Source organism: Phragmites australis, chromosome 17 (assembly GCF_958298935.1).
Source record: "Phragmites australis chromosome 17, lpPhrAust1.1, whole genome shotgun sequence".
Taxonomy (NCBI): Eukaryota; Viridiplantae; Streptophyta; class Magnoliopsida; order Poales; family Poaceae; genus Phragmites; species Phragmites australis.
Window position 1 is genome coordinate 18,588,486 of NC_084937.1, and position 17,341 is coordinate 18,605,826.

The window sequence follows — 17,341 nt, forward strand, 5'->3', positions numbered from 1 at the left end:
CCCGAAATTTTTTCTCTCATCTTTATTAACCGAAACGAGATACTCTAATGCCCCCAAAAAAAACTCAAAATTAAACATGATGCTAACGATGCATTATTATGCTAAAATATATGATTACAGATTTTGGGTCGTGACATGTTATATCCTCATCCTTGCCATAGGAGCTAAATCATGGAAAAGCTCTAAATAGACACTTACGGCATCGTCATCGATACAAACTGAGTTTATAGCATGTTATGAGGTTATCGGGCATGCTATATGACTAAAGAACTTATGTTATCCTGGAATTAAGAATGTAAGATAGTATTTTAAACCACTTACACAGTTTTTCTTACTCGAGTGGTACTGCTAACCGCATCGACATTAAGTATTATATTCTGAAAGATAGAATCTAGAATCAAACCATCAGTGTCAAGCATATAAATACCAAGTTAATGCTTGCGACATCGTTTACTAAAGGCTTACCACCCCATATTTTTTGTGATTATGTTGCCGGCATGGGGTTATTGTAAATCCTGTGATTCTGGATAAGAGGACCTTAAAGTAAACCAACTCCTATTAAACATAACGAATATCCATTTCGAGATAAGGTGGTATGCAATAGGTTATTAGGTTTTAGTGGCATTTCATTAGCTATTGTAACGCTTTGCCTTGGTGTGCTGTTTCATCGAGAGTGGGCTCATAATGTTAGACTTATGATCAAGGGAGAGAATATTGGTGTTTTGATCTTGGCTCTATCATAAGTCAACCGAACTAGACCGAGTCCTAAGGGGGACTATATCCCACCCGTGTGTTTTGATCAAAAGCACAACCAACAAGATTGGTTACGGTCCCACCATCGTGTTGTGCCTATAAAGATGAGGAGGGCTGGCATCCCAGGATGGGTGTGTACTCGAGAGGTTGCCTACCCATCCACTGAAACCCTAAGATGATCCTAAGGGGCACAAGAACGTGGTGAAGAGCACCGCCATCATTGTCGCCACCACCAGCAGTTCCTTCATGGCTGGCTGTTTCGTCCACGACAACCTGTTGGCAGTCATCAACACATAGCAACACCAGGCCGGCAACCTCTTCCTCACGCTAGCATATGTTACATCACCATCTATCCTGAGCCCTAACATCGAGATCCAATGGCATTGGTCGAACTCAGATTTGATCTCACGTTTCCGCACTAAATGTTTAGAGGTGTTCAATTACTAGAGCTAGTATTTTTTATGATCAGATTAAAATTTAGACCTAACATCGCTTGTTGGGCTAGTTGACGTCAAGAGCACCCAATCTTGCAAGGGATTGGAATTTTCTTTCACAGATGAGTCACGTCCCAATCCCCTGCAACCAAACAAAGCATGATGATGTCTTTGTTCAGGATTTAATCACTGTGGGGGTTGGGTGGGGAGAGAGGGATAAACGCAATCCAAGGGTGGATGGAATTTCCTATGGATGATTTTTACTTCTTTCCAAACGAAGTCTAAGGTTTGGTAAACAACCAAGTCTATAATAGATAGGGTCAAAAACTAAAAATTATGATAACTAACCAAACAGCTACTACAAAAAGTATAGCTTAGTATAACAGCGAACCAAATAGCCCCTTATGCCACCAAGGCACAAGTGAACAGGTGAAGGTGGCCTTGTATGTTTTCGATGTGTTGATCTTATAAAACCATCTCCCACTATATTCCTTTTATTTCATTTCCCGATTTTCCTCTCCGTTTTCATTCTCTTTATTTTCTCTTATGTCTAACAGCTTACGTTCGAAGGGATTTATGAAGAGAAATGAGAGAGAATCCCGTTCTGAAAGGAATGACCTTAGGAATCCCTTCGTGATGAGAACCGTGAAGTAAAACTGTTGGAACGCTGAAAAAAACAAAAATTCTTTTGTGAAAAAAATTTAGTCCCTAACAAAAATCCCTTGAGATGATCTAAGAATCAGAAGTTGATCGTAACCGAATAGGGTGTTGGTCGTTGTAGGATCATCGCATGATTTAGGTGCGCCTTACTTTTCTTCCGGTAGATAGGATGCCAATGGCCCAACCATTTCGTTTCATTCACATCTAGCTGCTAAAGAAAGAAAACTCTATCAAAGCTCTGGGACGACGTGTCACTGACGTGTACTCGCTGCTGACCGGTGCTGGAAAACGTGACCTGGTACGTAGCCGACCCAGAGGCAAAGGCAGAGGCAGAGGCAGGCTTGTGTAAGTTGTAACTGCACCCGCAGAAGCTGCCTGTGCGGCGTGACCAGGCTTTGGCTCCTTCCCCAACTGAAGTGCATTTAAACCGAGCCATTTGACCGACGGGCGCCGGAGCCCGATCTTTGTTGGTACAGGAGCCTGAGGTGGCAGCGGCGGCGACATGGGGAAGCTGGCGAAGCTGGTGGACGGCATCAAGGAGAAGCTGGCCGGGAGCGGCGGCGGGAAGAGGAAGAAGCCCGCGTGCAGCAGCGCCTACGGCAAGCTGGACAAGACGGGGAGCATGAGGGTGGAGATCAGGAGCCGCCGCGCGCAGAAGCTCATCGCCAAGAACCTCGCCGTCGCCGACTCCATCGGGCGCAACCACCGAGGCGGCGCCGAGGACAAGAAGAAGAAAAGGGAGAAGCGGTTCTTCGCCTTCTGATCAGAAAGTGGAAGCCGTGTCTCGATCGTTCCCGGCCTTCCCCTTCCGATGGATCGTTCGTTCGATTCCCTTGCGTTGATCGATCGATCTTGTCGTGAATAATGTCTGTATAATCGGGATCCGACCGTGTCAAGCGTCTCGATCCGAATGCGTGCATGGTGCATGCAAATCCAGGTCGGGTTCCTTTTTGGGTATTTGGGTAGAGATCGATAAATATGAGTGGATTTGGGTATTTGTAAAGAGAAAGATCGATCTTTTTTTTAGGAAGGAAGTTTAGATATTGATTCCTTTGAACTTCAGATTGAGTTTGTTATGTCAAGCAAGACGGTTTAGTAGTAATCAGAAGGTTTGGTAGTAATCACTCGCGTACCTTCCCTTCCCAGAGGGACACTTGAGATAACACACTCCGTGCAACATATGCAGCATCGCAACTAGTGATACAGAACCTAGCTACATATCTTCCTACTCGAAACGTAATGCGTCGAGATCTGAGCCAGCCATCTTCATGAGCGTGAAGAAAAGTTAAGTATACACTTAATTCGTTAAATTGCAAGTGTTAAAATATTCGGCGTATATTATCCGATTCGCTATATATCCAGATTGCAATTTAACACATGCGGAGCGTGATGCATTTTAAGAGCATGTGTAATGAGATGCTTAAAGAAGATGCTTATAGAGAAAATCAGCTTTTTTTTCCTCTCAACGATATTGACACAAGTGTTTAGACGGATGACAATATGTTTACTTAAACACCGCTATTTATATTAGTGCTAACAAGATAATTAATCATATTTAAATATCTATAGTCTTTGCATTGGAAATTACAATTTTTAAATAGGTGACAACACTCTTTCTTTAAACATCTAGCATTGTTCATACCCTAAGTAACACAAAATTGATTGCTTCTGAGATTACGATAGTACTCCCTCAATTTCAAAATATAAATTTCAAAATATAAGGTGCGGTTTGATTTGCCACGACCTTCAATATTGTACTTTAACCAATTTCTTTTATAATATATTTTTAATAACAACAAAATTACAATCATATGGATGTACTTTCAGTAATCCAATAGTATAGTTTTTGTATCACAAAATCTACTTGTAGTTAGAAAATGGAGGGAGTACCAATATCCAATGTATAGTAACCAATTCTCTATCTAGATCATTGATTACTGAGAGAGGTCAGGATGAAAAATAATTAATTGACACATCTAAGAGGGTGGCATTTTATCAGATTACTTTATAGGTGGCAAAGCGCTGCTTTTTCCATCCGGTTGCACTTGTGGGATCAAATGGCAACTTGACATGGACAATAAAGCCCATGCCTCGAAAGTAGCGAGGGCAACTAGCACATTTTATTTGTTAGTTCGTGGGTAAAAATTCTAATGGGTACGAATTTAGAATGTAATCTTTGCATATGGATTTAGGTGTAGGTTTGAAGTTAAATTCAACGAGTATAAAGAGACATATATAAAATATTTTTATTCGTGCCCGCTTCACCCATGTACTAGCTCCGCACATCTGATATGTGGCCTCAATTCATTTTTAATATATAAACTAGTAGACTTTTTTTAGGGTTTCTCGTTCCGTTACATACCCACTACCTAGCCGCCACTCGCCCAGATACCCACACAGCCACACATGAGTCACATGCTTTACGTCCATGTTTGCTTCCGTTCGCCCAGACCCAGCTGTCACACCCCAACGTGTGCAACACTCAAGCATGCCTCGTACGCCTCCACTCCGCATGGTGCCCAACTATTCCCCATCCTCCCAGATCCAACTGCCACACCCCGAGTCCCAGGCTCCACGTCCGTCTCCCCCTTTGTTTGCCCAAATCCAGCAGTCACACCCTAACGTGTGTGGCAACTGATTGCACCTCGTCCACCTCAACTTCGCACGATGCCCGACCACGCCCTGTCCGCCCAGATCCAACCACCACACCTCGAGTCCCCGACACCCTGTCTGCCCCTCTTGCTGCCTAAATCTGTCATCCACGCGACCACACCCCTGTCCTCCCCTGACGCCCCCAATGCCCAATCCGCCCCCCGACACAGGTCTTGCCGTTGTGATGACAACCCTTACTAGTAGCATCCCTGAGCAAGTCTTGTAGTCGTAGGTGTCCCCCTCTGCCCCTCTTGTTGCATCTAAACCTCATGTTGCAGCTGCCCCTTGTTGAATCAGGTAAGGATACACGCAATGAAGTTTGATATAGACAGTGAAGTTTACTATATTGGCAAGCATACGAGCATGTCTGTAGGTATGTGATGTCCGCGGGTGACAAGCGCGGGTGACAATTCTTATTTATGATGGGTAATAGGTATAGGCGCAAATTTGAGAATTAGATCACAAGTACGGATTTGTGTAGTTTCTACCTGTTAGACGAAATTCACATGACGAAAAGTCGAGCATGGCCTCCTCCACCTTCAGAGTATGAGCCCATACCGGTTTGGTCCGGCCCACTAAGCGTCGTTTGGTTCGATGGACAGAACGAGTCAGGAGCAGGGTTCAAAAAACCGTCGGTAACCGCTCAAAAATCGCGGTTACCGACCTTCCCGGTCCGATCCGATTTCAAAAACCGCTCGGTAACCGAAATTTGAATTCAAAAAATTCGAAAAAATAAAAAAATTTAAAAAAAATTCAAAAAAAATCTTAAAAAAAACTAGACATAATTCTAAGAACTTCTGTGAAATTTGTTTTCAAAAATAATGTCGTTTGCATCATATTCTATAGGGAGAAAGTTTGAAAAAAATGAAAAAAATTGAAGCACGCGGCTCAATTATTAACTCACGTTAAGGAAAAGTGTAACATGCAAACACATATTTTTCTTGTATAAAACGTATTTTAAGAGAATCTTTAAAATTGATTTCACTTTATTTAGAGTTTTATTAAATTCTCTATGATTTTTACAAAGTTCACAAGCATAAAGTGAATATGTTAAGAAACATCACTGTAATTAATTTTTTTCATGTCTACTATTATTTTTTCTACGTAAATCATAATATAAATAATCTAATGAAAGTTGTTTCACTAATTTTTAAGGTGTAATGGGTCAGTTATGAATTAATCTAGTCGCAACACATTTACACAATCATGCATGTTACAATAACTAATTCATGAGTTCATATATTTTTAAAAGATATAGGATCATGTAAGAAGACTAACAAAATTAGTTTCATGATTTTTGGATTAGCAAAGAGTAAACTATGCATTTACCTTGGTTTAACAAATAAAATTTCTCACAGAAAATTTTGAACTTTTTTATGAGTATAAATACTTTTATCATGTAGATCATGTTACAAGGAAGCCAACAAAATTTGTTTCACTTGATTTGAAGCTCGGATGAATTAGTTATTGATTTTACAAGATTGAACCCTTTTTTAGTTTTTTTGTTGAACTGCGCTGAAATTCGATAAAACCGCTCGATAAATCGAGAAAACCGAGCGGTTACCGACCCAAACCGCTCGGTAACCGACCGAATCAAAAATGCGAGAAAATCGCTCGGTAACCGACCCAAACCGCTCGGTTACCGAGAGGGCAAAAACATGATTTTTTCGCAAAAATTTAAAATTTGCCGAATGAATTTTCTCCGAATTTTTTTGAATTTTTGACCGATAACCGCGGTTATCGCGCACGCATTTTCGGTTACTGCCGGAGCTCGTTAACCGAGCTCCGGTCGGTAAATGAAACCTTGGTCAGGAGATGGCCATCCACTTTTCTTCGTGTTTGGATCGGAGAATGCGACGGATGGGGCGGCTAGGCGAAGTGAATATTCGCTCATATGTTGGACCAAGCCATCCGGGTGAAAACGGCTGGATGGAGTGATCCAACTTCGTACTCATTCGTGCCTCGTGTGTATTGTGATTTTTTTATTTAACTCACGATTTTATTTGAAAGTATAAATGATTTAAAAATTCTAAATATTTTTATGACTAAAGTATAGCTTACTAGCAAACTGTTTTAATTGATTTGATTATAAAAGTATGAGCCAATATTTAATTAAAATTCTTAAAAAAATCTACTAGCAATTTTTAATGCATCCAATAAATTCTCAATTTTTTTAAAAAATTCACTAATATTTTCTCATATAATGTACTATAAATATGAATGGATCATCTTACCTACTCTAATCCTACCAATCAAACAGAAAACCGGCTCATCCTATCTACTCTCATCCCACTAACTAAACAGAAAACTAGCTCATCTCATCCATCCTAACTAAACAGAAAATTAGATCATCCCATTCAGAAAAATATAAATAACCATATCCCATCCAACCTAGCCCTTAAATCAAACACACCCTAAAGCGCAGAAAAGAACAGGCTTGCCTTGCCTTGCCTTGCCTGGTCGACCCACCACCGACTGACCTTTTTGTATTTTTTAAATATAAAAATTACAAATATATACTGTCATTTAAAAAAAATGACAGATCCTGTCACCCTTCTGACAAACAATCTTTTTTAAAAAAAAATAAGAAAATAATATTTTAATACTCTTAAAATTCAAAACTGTAAAATAATCATAAAAAATTCTAAAAAAATTGTGGTATAGAAAATGCTATCCTGTAATTCTTCAAAAAAAATTCAGATAAAAATATAACTTATAAAATGATAAATAAAAAAGACAAATTTCAGATATAAGTATAGAATTTTAAAACCTTAAAACGGACACATATAGTTACAATTTTTGAATTTAAAAATATAAATAGTAAAAAAATTCCACCTGCCTTCCCGTCTCCGTCCGCGTCTCTCCTATCCAATCCTCCCCGTCTCCTTCTCTCTCCCCTTCCCCGCGGCGGGCGCGCTCGTGGCAAGACAACCCCGCCACCGCCTGGATGCAGGCGATGGCCGCAGCCTTCCTCGCCCGCCCCTCTCTCCCGCGGCCCCTCCGGTGCGCGCCATCGCTAAACCCTCCGCTTGCCGCTCCTTGAGTTCTTCCTTTTTCTGTGGTGTACTGATAAAGGCCCTGTAGTTTTGTTGAATTCAGCATCGGCTGCAGGGTCACGGATGGGGCGTTGGTGCGTGGCGGCATCGTCGCGCTCCCGCCGCGGCTGTGGGGCCCGCGGTGCTCCATGAGCCTCTCCATCGGGGCCGGCGCCGGCGCCGGCGCCGGAGGAGACCGCGGGTTCAGCTACGGTAAGAGAACTTGAGCTCCTGGCACAAACTTCTTCTACGCCCTTGCTGGTTCGATTTCGGAGTGTAAATCAGGGTATGTGGCTTTGGGTTGCTGATTCATGGAGCAAGGAATAATTTGTCCGTGGGTAGTGTACTGGCTTTGAGTTGGCGGACTCATATTGTTCAGTGTTGATTGGGTGACCAATGCTGCAATGCATAATGCACAATGTGATCATGATGAAGAATGAGTTTGCCATGAGGTGTGTGCATATTGGAGATACATAATGGATTGGGGAGAACCGCATAATTTTACCGAATTTTCTGCGTGAACCTTCGTAGTGGTATAATTTTAGAAAGGGATAAAATGTTTTATGATGACAACTAGGGACCACTAGTTTGAATGGGCGCTGATGGAAATTGTGGCTGCTGGCTTGGTAGTTGGTACCATAGGGCTAGAAGGCAGTTTCTAGGACAACTATCACAATGGATAGAATCCAAATTGTAAACTCTTGGCTTCATTTTGTTTTCTCCCCCCCCCCCCCCCCATCCCCTAAATCCCCTTATGCTGTAATTTTTTTTCTCTTTTATAATTAATATATATAACCTGTAGGGACCCTGTCCCTCCAGTTTTTCTCAAAAAAAGGAAAAGAAAAAAGGAGACCATGCTTTTGAGAGTGTATATTTAGCCAAAATAGATGAGTCAGGAGTAAGGAAATTGGTATTTTGTAGTTTTGGATTAGAGAACCTAATTAATTCAGTTTGATTGCATTTCTCTCTAGTAAAGACATATACTGTCACTTAATCATGGTCTTCATAACTTTTAACGTTTTTATGCTAGCACCTGTAATTTGTAAATCATGGGAACTTTTTATAGATTATTGAGTAATTTTTTTGTACCAACGTTTGCCTAGCTGCTCCTGTCCACGAACCTGAAAAATAAAAAGCAGATATATAGAAAGGCAACTTCCATTCATTTAGTTGTGTCAACATATTATATGCTTGAATTTAGTTTTTTGCTCAGTTCTATTTCTCGCAACTCTAAGTTTCTATTTTGTTTTCTTATAATGTATAAGAGTTTTAGACTCCAATGCTTATGTTTTCATTCGGTTATTTCTAGACAGTTGGCTTATCTGAGATCATATTCACCCCCTTTTTTGGTTATCTACAGAGCATGTTCCGGTGTTCCCAAGATACCGTATGCGGGATCCCTACAAACTTCTTGGCATATATCATTATGCATCTGAAGAAGAGATCCGGGGTGCGAGGAATTTCCTTATTCAACAGTATGCTGGGCATGAACCAAGTGAAGAAGCTATTGAGGGTGCTTACGAGAAGATAATCATGAAGAGCTACCAGCAACGGAGGAAAACAAAAATTAATCTGAAAACCAAGTTAAAAAGGCGAGTAGAGGACTCCCCGTCATGGTTTAAGGCACTACTTGGTTACTTTGAGGTGCCATCAATGGATATTATTTCTAGAAGATTGTTCTTTTTTGCTTTCATTGCTGGATGGAGTATGGCGACTTCTGCAGAGAATGGACCGGCATTTCAGGTATATGCTTTTGTTTATCCTGACCTTCTAAAGCCTGTCTTTTTTTGTTTGATGAAATGTTTTAACTCCATGGCTCTTTGTGATGCTGGCCTATGAAGCCTATTTATGTCACAGTACAAATTAGGTTTCAATAACTTGTCACTAAACACCTTAGTGTTAAATCACAATTGTGTCTGGTGCATATGTTTGCCCATGCTCTTGTCTACATGTACACAACTTTGTAACCTGAAGATTTTTATCACTTCCATTTGATGATTCAAATTCTTCAACTAAATTAAATGTACTATCTAGTATACTATGACAATACAACCCTGATAAATCCTAGAGAACTAGATCTGAAATACTTGCCAATTGCCATCTTTGGCATAACTGAGCTGACAAATGGTTTGCTTGTGCAGCTCGCAATATCGCTCTTCTCGTGCATCTATTTCCTCAACGACAAGATGAAGAATCTCCTCAGGGCATCAACAACTGGGTACTAAAAGTTTTCTCCATTCGTGCCTTGACTTGTCATCGGCAGCATGTTTCTCACTCTTTCGTTCTTCCAGGTTTGGAGTGCTTGTTGGTGGCTGGATTATTGGTTCTCTACTGGTCCCACTGATCCCAACATTTCTCATCCCACCTACATGGTCCCTTGAGCTTCTCACCTCTCTGGTAGCATATGTTTTCTTGTTCCTGGGATGCACTTTCCTCAAATGACACTATTTTGGTCTTGTAACCAGACACTGTAGAATCCTTTGGAATTTTTTTGTGATTACTGACCTCCATATCCCAGTTTCAGTTTTTTTTTTTTTTTTTTTTTTTGTGTGCATGTACTGACATCACTCTTGAGCATGAAATCTCGGCATTCTATGGCCTATGGCTAAACCTTCTCTTAGAATCCTTTGTACATATTATACACGCTAATCCTAAGAGCCGAATGATTAATCAAAATGGAAAGCTCTTGTAGAAATAGTATGGCTGGTGCAACACAGCAAAAAAAATTTGTTTTGGCTTTATGCAACTGTGTGTTCTCGAAAAAATTCATGAAACTTTGTCTAAGATAGGAACAACCAGTTTTTAGTCAAAGTTTGATGTTTAGTAATTATATGCCCCTCAATTTTGTGAAAAGAAACATAGAGCTTCCTATGCGGAAATTATGAGATTCTATGCAAAAATATATGCCTTTTGCACCACTACCTGCCAAATGCACATTCAAATATTTTTGAGGCAAGCCTGTATTCTTTCACCTGCTCTGTTTATAACTGTGGCAATATTAATCGGTTCTTCTTTGATTGATCAATCGATCTTGGAGAAGAGTATGAATACAAAAGGTCTATGTTTGCAACAATTTCATGGTCACACTGGTTCTACTTCCATCTGCCTCTATAAAACATAAATTACCTGAAGGTCTTAAAATGCTACAATCCAGGAAATCACTTCAGCATACAAGCCCAAAAAAAAAGCAAGCAAGAAAGAAAGAAAGGCCTCTATCATTGCATACAATAAGGCATGCATGGGTGTAAAATGCCTGAGAAACATATATCTATGAACCATATGAACCCTGTGGAAACAGGTTTCCTTTGTTTACTATTGTCTGACACTCATATGCTTTGTTTTATTTTTGGAGAGACAGAATGTGGCATAACAGATGCAACCAGCAAAACTAATACGCCGATAAATTTTTAGAATCTTACCTTTTTCTTTCTGGTTGCAACACTATCCCCTTGTACCTTTCCAAAGTTCAATTTTTATTCCATTTGTTTGTGTCTGCAGAAAAAAAAATATACATTCAGAATTTGTGACTGAGAGGCGGACCATATGAACGATACAACAAGTTCCTGAGTTCAGAAATAATTGCTAAGAGGAGTGAGAGAGACTGCTGAAACAATGCAATTCAATTTAACTGGGAATCTTCGTTAATGCCCTTATATTTTCATATAAAGGCTTAACCACTAAGTTGTGATTGTGAGAGATTGAGGATTGGTGGAATGTTGTCCTGTATTGAGTCTCGATAGCGGAATATCTAGAGTACATATGGTTTGGATGTCAAACAACCCTAGAGATAGGATAGAATCTGATCTTAACATACTATAACAAATCGATCATTGTGTATCCTATACCATAACACCCCTCGTAGTCGCAACGGAAGCATCGTAGACGATGAGACTAGAGAGGAAGACGAATGACATCCCTCTGTAGTCGAAAGAACTCGATGCAGATGATGTGACTGGAGAAACCGACGAGTTGCTTATATATATGGTAGCCCTTTATGCTTGATGTCGAGGTAGCCGAGAGCGAGGCAAGTAGCTGTGGTCGAGGATGCCGTGTGTGAGATAGTCGTGGTTGACATAGCCGTAGTCGGGGTTGTTGTGGTCGAGGGAGCCGCACATGAAGCCATGGGCACAAGGGGCGCCATGGTGATGGGTGCAGGGAGGCCTGGGGGAAGAAGACAGTGACGCAGACGAGGCAGTAGTCGAGGAAGAGGTCGATGCCAAAGTCAATGCAGTCGAGGCTGTCGAGGACGAGGCGTGCACTGGGCTTGCAAGCCTAGGAACGCGTCGGGGACGAAGGCACGCACCGGTGTTGCCAGTAGCGGGCACACGAAGGTAGGGAGCTCAACCGTGCGTTAGTATCTGAGGGACCAACAGAGAAGGCCTTAATGGTTACGGTGCGCAGAGCGTTGAGGAGGAGAGTGCCGATGTAGCCTGCGGTTCTCGGAGTAGACAAAGTAGTTTGGGAGGAGACTGCGACGTTGACGACGAGATTGTGCTGGACGAAGGCGGAAGAGGGAGGCGGAACCAGTGGCCTGGAGCGGCAATGCCGGTGTCCGAGAGAGCGTGGCGGCAGTGCTCAAAGAAGCCGGTGAAGAACCCGAACAGCGTGACAAAGACCAAGTGCGTTGATAACTAAGGCGAAGACACGCTGAGAGAGGCGGCATCGATCAGTCAAAGTGTCATGGCGCGCAGGGACAATGATGTAGGGAGACGGCGAGATCCCCTGTTCGGTTGGACAACGCCATGATAGGTGTGGCGGCGCAGCGGCAGCCTTGATGCTAGAGAGGGAGCCACGTGTACTCGAGGAGGATATAAGCCACGCTTGATCGGCCGAGAGGCAAACGCGGTAGGCTGATCAGATCGAGGGCGCACAAGATGGTCATGGCAGAGGCATCCCGAGTGGTGGAGACGAGGACGAACCAGCGTGGAGTGCCGTGCAGGCGGAGTGGCGGGGTAGCGACGCATGAGGGCATCCTCTGGAGCGTCGCGCGCCCAGCCATGGTCAAGAATGGCCGTGGTCGAGCGACGTGGTCGGGATCGGCGGTCCTCGGCGACTGTCCAACGCGTGGTCATGGTCGGTGTGGTCAGGGGCGACATGGTCAGGCAACGTGATTGTGCATGTAGAGACAGAGTGGTCGAGTGTGCGGAATCGAGGACAAAGACCATAGGTGGGTGACGCGTAGACGTGCACACGGGCGTGTGGTCGAGGTGGGCAGGTGGCGACGGAGACGCACGTGGTGACCTTGCGGACAAAGATGCGTGAATAAGCGACATCTGGAGTCGTGGTCAAGGACGCCGGATGCACGCGTGAGGACGTCCAGACACGTGGACGCATGCCGCATGAGAGCTGTGGAGGTGTGTGGAGCGTCGGTGCGGGCGACGTAGGTGCATGAAGGCATGTGAAGTGTCGGTGCGGGCGACGTGTTGACGAAGTGGAACGACGACGTGTCTCGTGGAGTCATGGACGGGCGACGCGCGAAGACAGACGACGCAGGAAGTCGTGGAGTCATGGCACGCAGAGGACCACGACGGCTGATACAAGCACGTCGCTGAGGATTAGTACACGAGCACGCTTGGGCTCCTGAGCCATGTGGTCGAGTGCGTGGAGACTGGGGTCGGTGGCACGTGGACGGATGGCAGTGGATAGATCTGTGCGCGGAGACCAACGTGGAGTCAACGATGAGCAAATAGCCTTGCCGCACGCTGGTGGAGGAGCCAGTGTCGAAGATGGAGTAGAGGCGCGCGAAGACGACGAGTGGCGGGCAACACAAACCGATCTTGGATTGGAAAAACTAAAGAGAAACGCCGATCAACGATTGGTGAGAGAGAAAAACCCGATCAATAGTTCGGAAAAATACTCTCTAAGGCGGCTGATCAATACGATCGGTGGCACGAACCCTAGGTACAAGCGGCGCTGCCCTCGGCGGAGATCATGGAGATCGACCTCCCCGGGCACGTGGTGTGGCAGTTGGTGGCGGTTAGGGTTTGTAACATGGGATTAGAATCTAAACTCGTGCATGTGAGAGATTGAGGATTGGTAGAATGTTGTCGTGTATTGTATTGAGTCTCGAGGGCGGAATATATAGAGTATAAATGGCTTAGATGTCAAGTAACCCTAGAGATATGATAGAATATAATCCTAACCTACCATAACAAAATGATGTTTGTGTATCCTATACCATATACTCTAATAATGATCAATACAGCAATGCTACATATAGCTTATCAACCAATCATCTTGTCATGTTCTTAGAACTTACAATGGTATATGGCTTTTCATCAATAAAGCAAAACTTTATAATACACAATAAGTCTATCTGTAGCGTCAAAAGCTCTTGACAGTATGAACTAGGCAATATATCAGGACGTGTGCTCAATGCCTGTCCAAGCTGCAAGGTTCCAAAGGAAGTAGCAAAGAAACACATTATTAATTTTCAAGAGTGGTAACAGTAAAAGATTACATCTTAGACAATCATGTTTGCATAGTACTTATTTGAGAGAAGAATGTCGAGTACATATTTGAGAGAAAAAGAAAAAAGAACACAAAAAATAGTGCCATTGATAAGCATGAAAGTTTCTACAGAAGCCTAACATCAGTGGGAAACAAACATGATTCTGACCAAACGCCGATATGCTTTAGCATGAAGGCACTCAAAAGTTGAACATCAGTTCCCTGTCAGACTACAACAACTATCAAACAAACTATAGCCACCAAAAAATAATTACATATCCTAGCTATGCTGCAAATAATTGGCAGTAAGCACTACGGAATATAAACAAATCCTAGCTATGCTGCAAAATCAAGAATTTGCAGGAACTATCATATACAAGAAAGAGATACTTCAAATAACAACGCTTCCTTTTTCCTTATGCTAAAGTGAACCTTTTATCATGATACCTGTTGCAAGTTTGCCTAAAGTGCAGAAGAGATTTCTATAGTAAAATGTATCGTTAGGCGGTGTAGGTTCACAAGGTCGTCGATCTGTACAAATGCTTGCAAGAAGTGTGGCTCTGCGTATGTTTTCTTCCTAGGTTTCAAATATATTGCAAGAGGGAGAGATAAGCTAACTAATCAAATGCTTCTACCAATCTAGCTAACTAATGGACAAAGAAAGTCTTGCCCCTTTTGCAGATTTCTTTAGTCCCTCGCTTAAGTAAACTCAATTGAAACTGAACTGTTAACTTCAAGGGATTTATCACTTGATATTGATGCTGTGTTGACTCTTCTTCTATTGCATTCTAGTTGTCCATTATTTTTTATGTACCTTTTGCTTGGTTCTTAATGCAGGTGTAGTTTGGATTATTTCTGGTTCTCATTGATTGATCACGCATGAACTGAATTGGCTAATCTGCCAAAAACTTGAACGCAGCATATTCATTTATTTATATTAGATTTGTGATTTTTGTGATTCACTACTCACCAACTATCGAAAAAACTGAATCTCTTTTATATACCGAATTATCATTAGTAGGTTCGCAAGTTTTGCTCATATAATCATGAGTTTCAGTTTATTTTTTATTATACAAAGATGGCACAAATCATTCCTCATATCTATATCTACTACAAATGTACCTGATGGCACAAAGCTTATATAGTGTACATGTACAAAGAGCAACTTTTGCAGGACATACCAAGCACCCAAACAATAGATATGAGATGTTTGAAGATCATTATATCCATCAGTTAGATAGGAGGAAAACAGGAGTATGAAAACAGGTGAAAAAAGCTAACAGGAAAAAAAAGCATAGCTAGGATATGTCCATGGAAGTTTGGAAGTATGCGGAACGGTTGTTGCCAAAACAATAGAGTTCATTCAAAATGTCAAACAGGCAGGCCTTCATGAAACATACTTTTCTTCTTGGCGGTTGCAGCAACCTTCTTCAATGTCTCCACAGCATCACCGTCACCACCAATGACAGTTGAATCAACAGCAGGTTTGGAGTCCTAAATGAATATAAAAAAATAGTTTATCAATGTCTAGTTAGCAATGATATAAAAATATTTTGACTGAAAAAGAAAATGATCCCTTTGAGTATCAAAAAGCATTTTGATATGTCTATTTAGCATTTCTGATTCATGATAATTCACAAAGCACAACTAGGAAAAACCATAGCAGCCAGCCATCACCTTAATTTAGGTGTGGAAAGTAAGAGGACTGAGGCACCAAGTAAGAAAAACAAGAGTAAAGATGATACTACACAGAACAGGTCTAGACATGTAACACATTGCTAAACAGGTTCAAACAGGTCTAAACACATTTAGGTAACACATTGCTAAATAGGTTTAGTTTAGGAATATAAACAAATCCTGGCTAGTGGATCTCAACAAAGACAGCAGCAGTGGACTTACTAGGCAAATGCTCGTCCCTCTTCCTCCTCCTCGGTGAAGCTTCATCATAGTTAGTGGTAGCCGTGAGTTCATGACAAGGGAAGAAAATAAAAAATATGCTCATAGAAACACACATGAATATATTTTTCTCCCTACAACTTACAACACCACTGAGTTCAAATATGATGTTTTGGAAAGCAAAAGACATACAACAGACCATAGTTAATAGCCTGTTATGCCTAATGGATTAACCTAAAACAAAACAAGTCTTTTCATATGAGAAAATCATAGTTAATAGCTATTAATTTATAAGAGGGCAATTATTTTATAATGAGAAAATCAAAGCATGTTGGATTAGCACATGTTCAAGCATTTGGACAGAGGGACATCCCAGAAAATGGCAAACAGAGGTCAAGCATCTTCGGTCATCAGTCATCACACAGTAATAATCAACTAAAATACATAGTACATTAAAAATAACTTTTAACTATATTGGTTCGAGCAAAGAATAAAAAAACTGTGGGACTAAACAGATGAAGCTTTACAAAAGGGAGAGAAGAACTATCCCAATGTATCAATCATAATGATTTTATCCTCAAGTGTCTGTATAATACAACCATTTAGTAACAAAAACTAACTCTACCAATGTACCAGACTTCTCAATTTGCATGAAAGATAACCACATTCGAAATAGTGGGCAGTAAGCACTACGAAATCTCCACATATCCTAGATATGCTGCAAATTACACTAACATATCCGCGCTGCAAATTGCAGCGCTTCCTTCCCCGAAATCCAAATGTTCGTCTATGGAATTGGCTGAACAAAACAAATCTGAGTACACCTCCACTGCCAACTCCAGATCCTCCCTCTTCCCTCCTCTTCTGTCGAAGACCGAACCAACCTCTTCCCTCCTCATCGCTGGTTTATATAAGGATTGTTTAGTAGACCTACTCAGCAACCTGTGCCATATGTACGAAGACCCATTTTTTATAAGTTATAATCAAAACAAAGGGATTTGGTATTGGTAACAAAAGATGATTTTGGTAAGTAGAGATTTGCCATATATACACATTCCTTTTGTACTCACTCGGTGAGCGATCCAGCGAAAATTGCACCCTCTTTGACGCGGGACAATGGATCCCGCCCGAATCTCTACATACAAAAATGTAGAGATTCTGGGGTGACAAAGCTGGGGGCGGTTGATGGTGGCGTGGACCGGCCATTGATGGCGACGTGGGGTTTCTGGGGAGGCAAAGCCGACAGCGAAACCTAACGGGTCACGACAGTGGTGGTCAGGATGGAGAACCCCAAATTCTATGAGCGTGCGGATGTAAGCGAAGGCGGGCACAACGCGAGCCGAGGATGCTAGGGCCAGAGGTGGCCGCTCGGGGCTAGAGGCGGTGGATGCAGGGGGCAGGGTGTGTGTTGAGGCAGGCAAGCAGTGGATGCCGGGGGCGTTGGGGTAGGGCACGCGCAGA

General features: G+C 42.1%; 2 protein-coding genes across 4 annotated transcripts; both read left to right on the plus strand.

Moving 5' to 3' along the window:
* Positions 1-1,922: 1,922 nt before the first annotated feature.
* Positions 1,923-2,904, plus strand: LOC133896761 (uncharacterized). The gene has a single exon (XM_062337375.1). It carries the CDS (start codon positions 2,350-2,352, stop codon positions 2,608-2,610), a length of 261 nt encoding a protein of 86 aa, XP_062193359.1. The 5' UTR covers positions 1,923-2,349; the 3' UTR covers positions 2,611-2,904.
* A 4,446-nt stretch (positions 2,905-7,350) lies between these two features.
* On the plus strand, positions 7,351-10,058 carry LOC133896760 (protein CHAPERONE-LIKE PROTEIN OF POR1, chloroplastic-like). 3 transcript variants are annotated; one of them, XM_062337372.1, is made up of 5 exons: positions 7,351-7,502; positions 7,584-7,747; positions 8,895-9,277; positions 9,676-9,752; positions 9,826-10,058. In XM_062337372.1, exons 1-5 carry the CDS (start codon positions 7,447-7,449, stop codon positions 9,974-9,976), a joined length of 831 nt encoding a protein of 276 aa, XP_062193356.1. In that variant the 5' UTR covers positions 7,351-7,446; the 3' UTR covers positions 9,977-10,058. The 3 variants fall into 3 exon arrangements, with proteins under 3 accessions (XP_062193356.1, XP_062193357.1, XP_062193358.1); XM_062337373.1 differs by having other exon boundaries at positions 7,599-7,747; XM_062337374.1 differs by having other exon boundaries at positions 7,611-7,747.
* The last annotated feature ends 7,283 nt before the right edge of the window (positions 10,059-17,341 follow it).

Bases quoted from the DNA above. Each gene is read 5' to 3' on its own strand.
- LOC133896761 (XM_062337375.1), top strand. From the start codon at position 2,350: ATGGGGAAGCTGGCGAAGCTGGTGGACGGCATCAAGGAGAAGCTGGCC.
- LOC133896760 (XM_062337372.1), top strand. From the start codon at position 7,447: ATGCAGGCGATGGCCGCAGCCTTCCTCGCCCGCCCCTCTCTCCCGCGG. The intron at 9,278-9,675 runs GTATATGCTTTT...TTGCTTGTGCAG, and splicing joins AGAATGGACCGGCATTTCAG to CTCGCAATATCGCTCTTCTC. The intron at 9,753-9,825 runs GTACTAAAAGTT...TCGTTCTTCCAG, and splicing joins CTCAGGGCATCAACAACTGG to GTTTGGAGTGCTTGTTGGTG.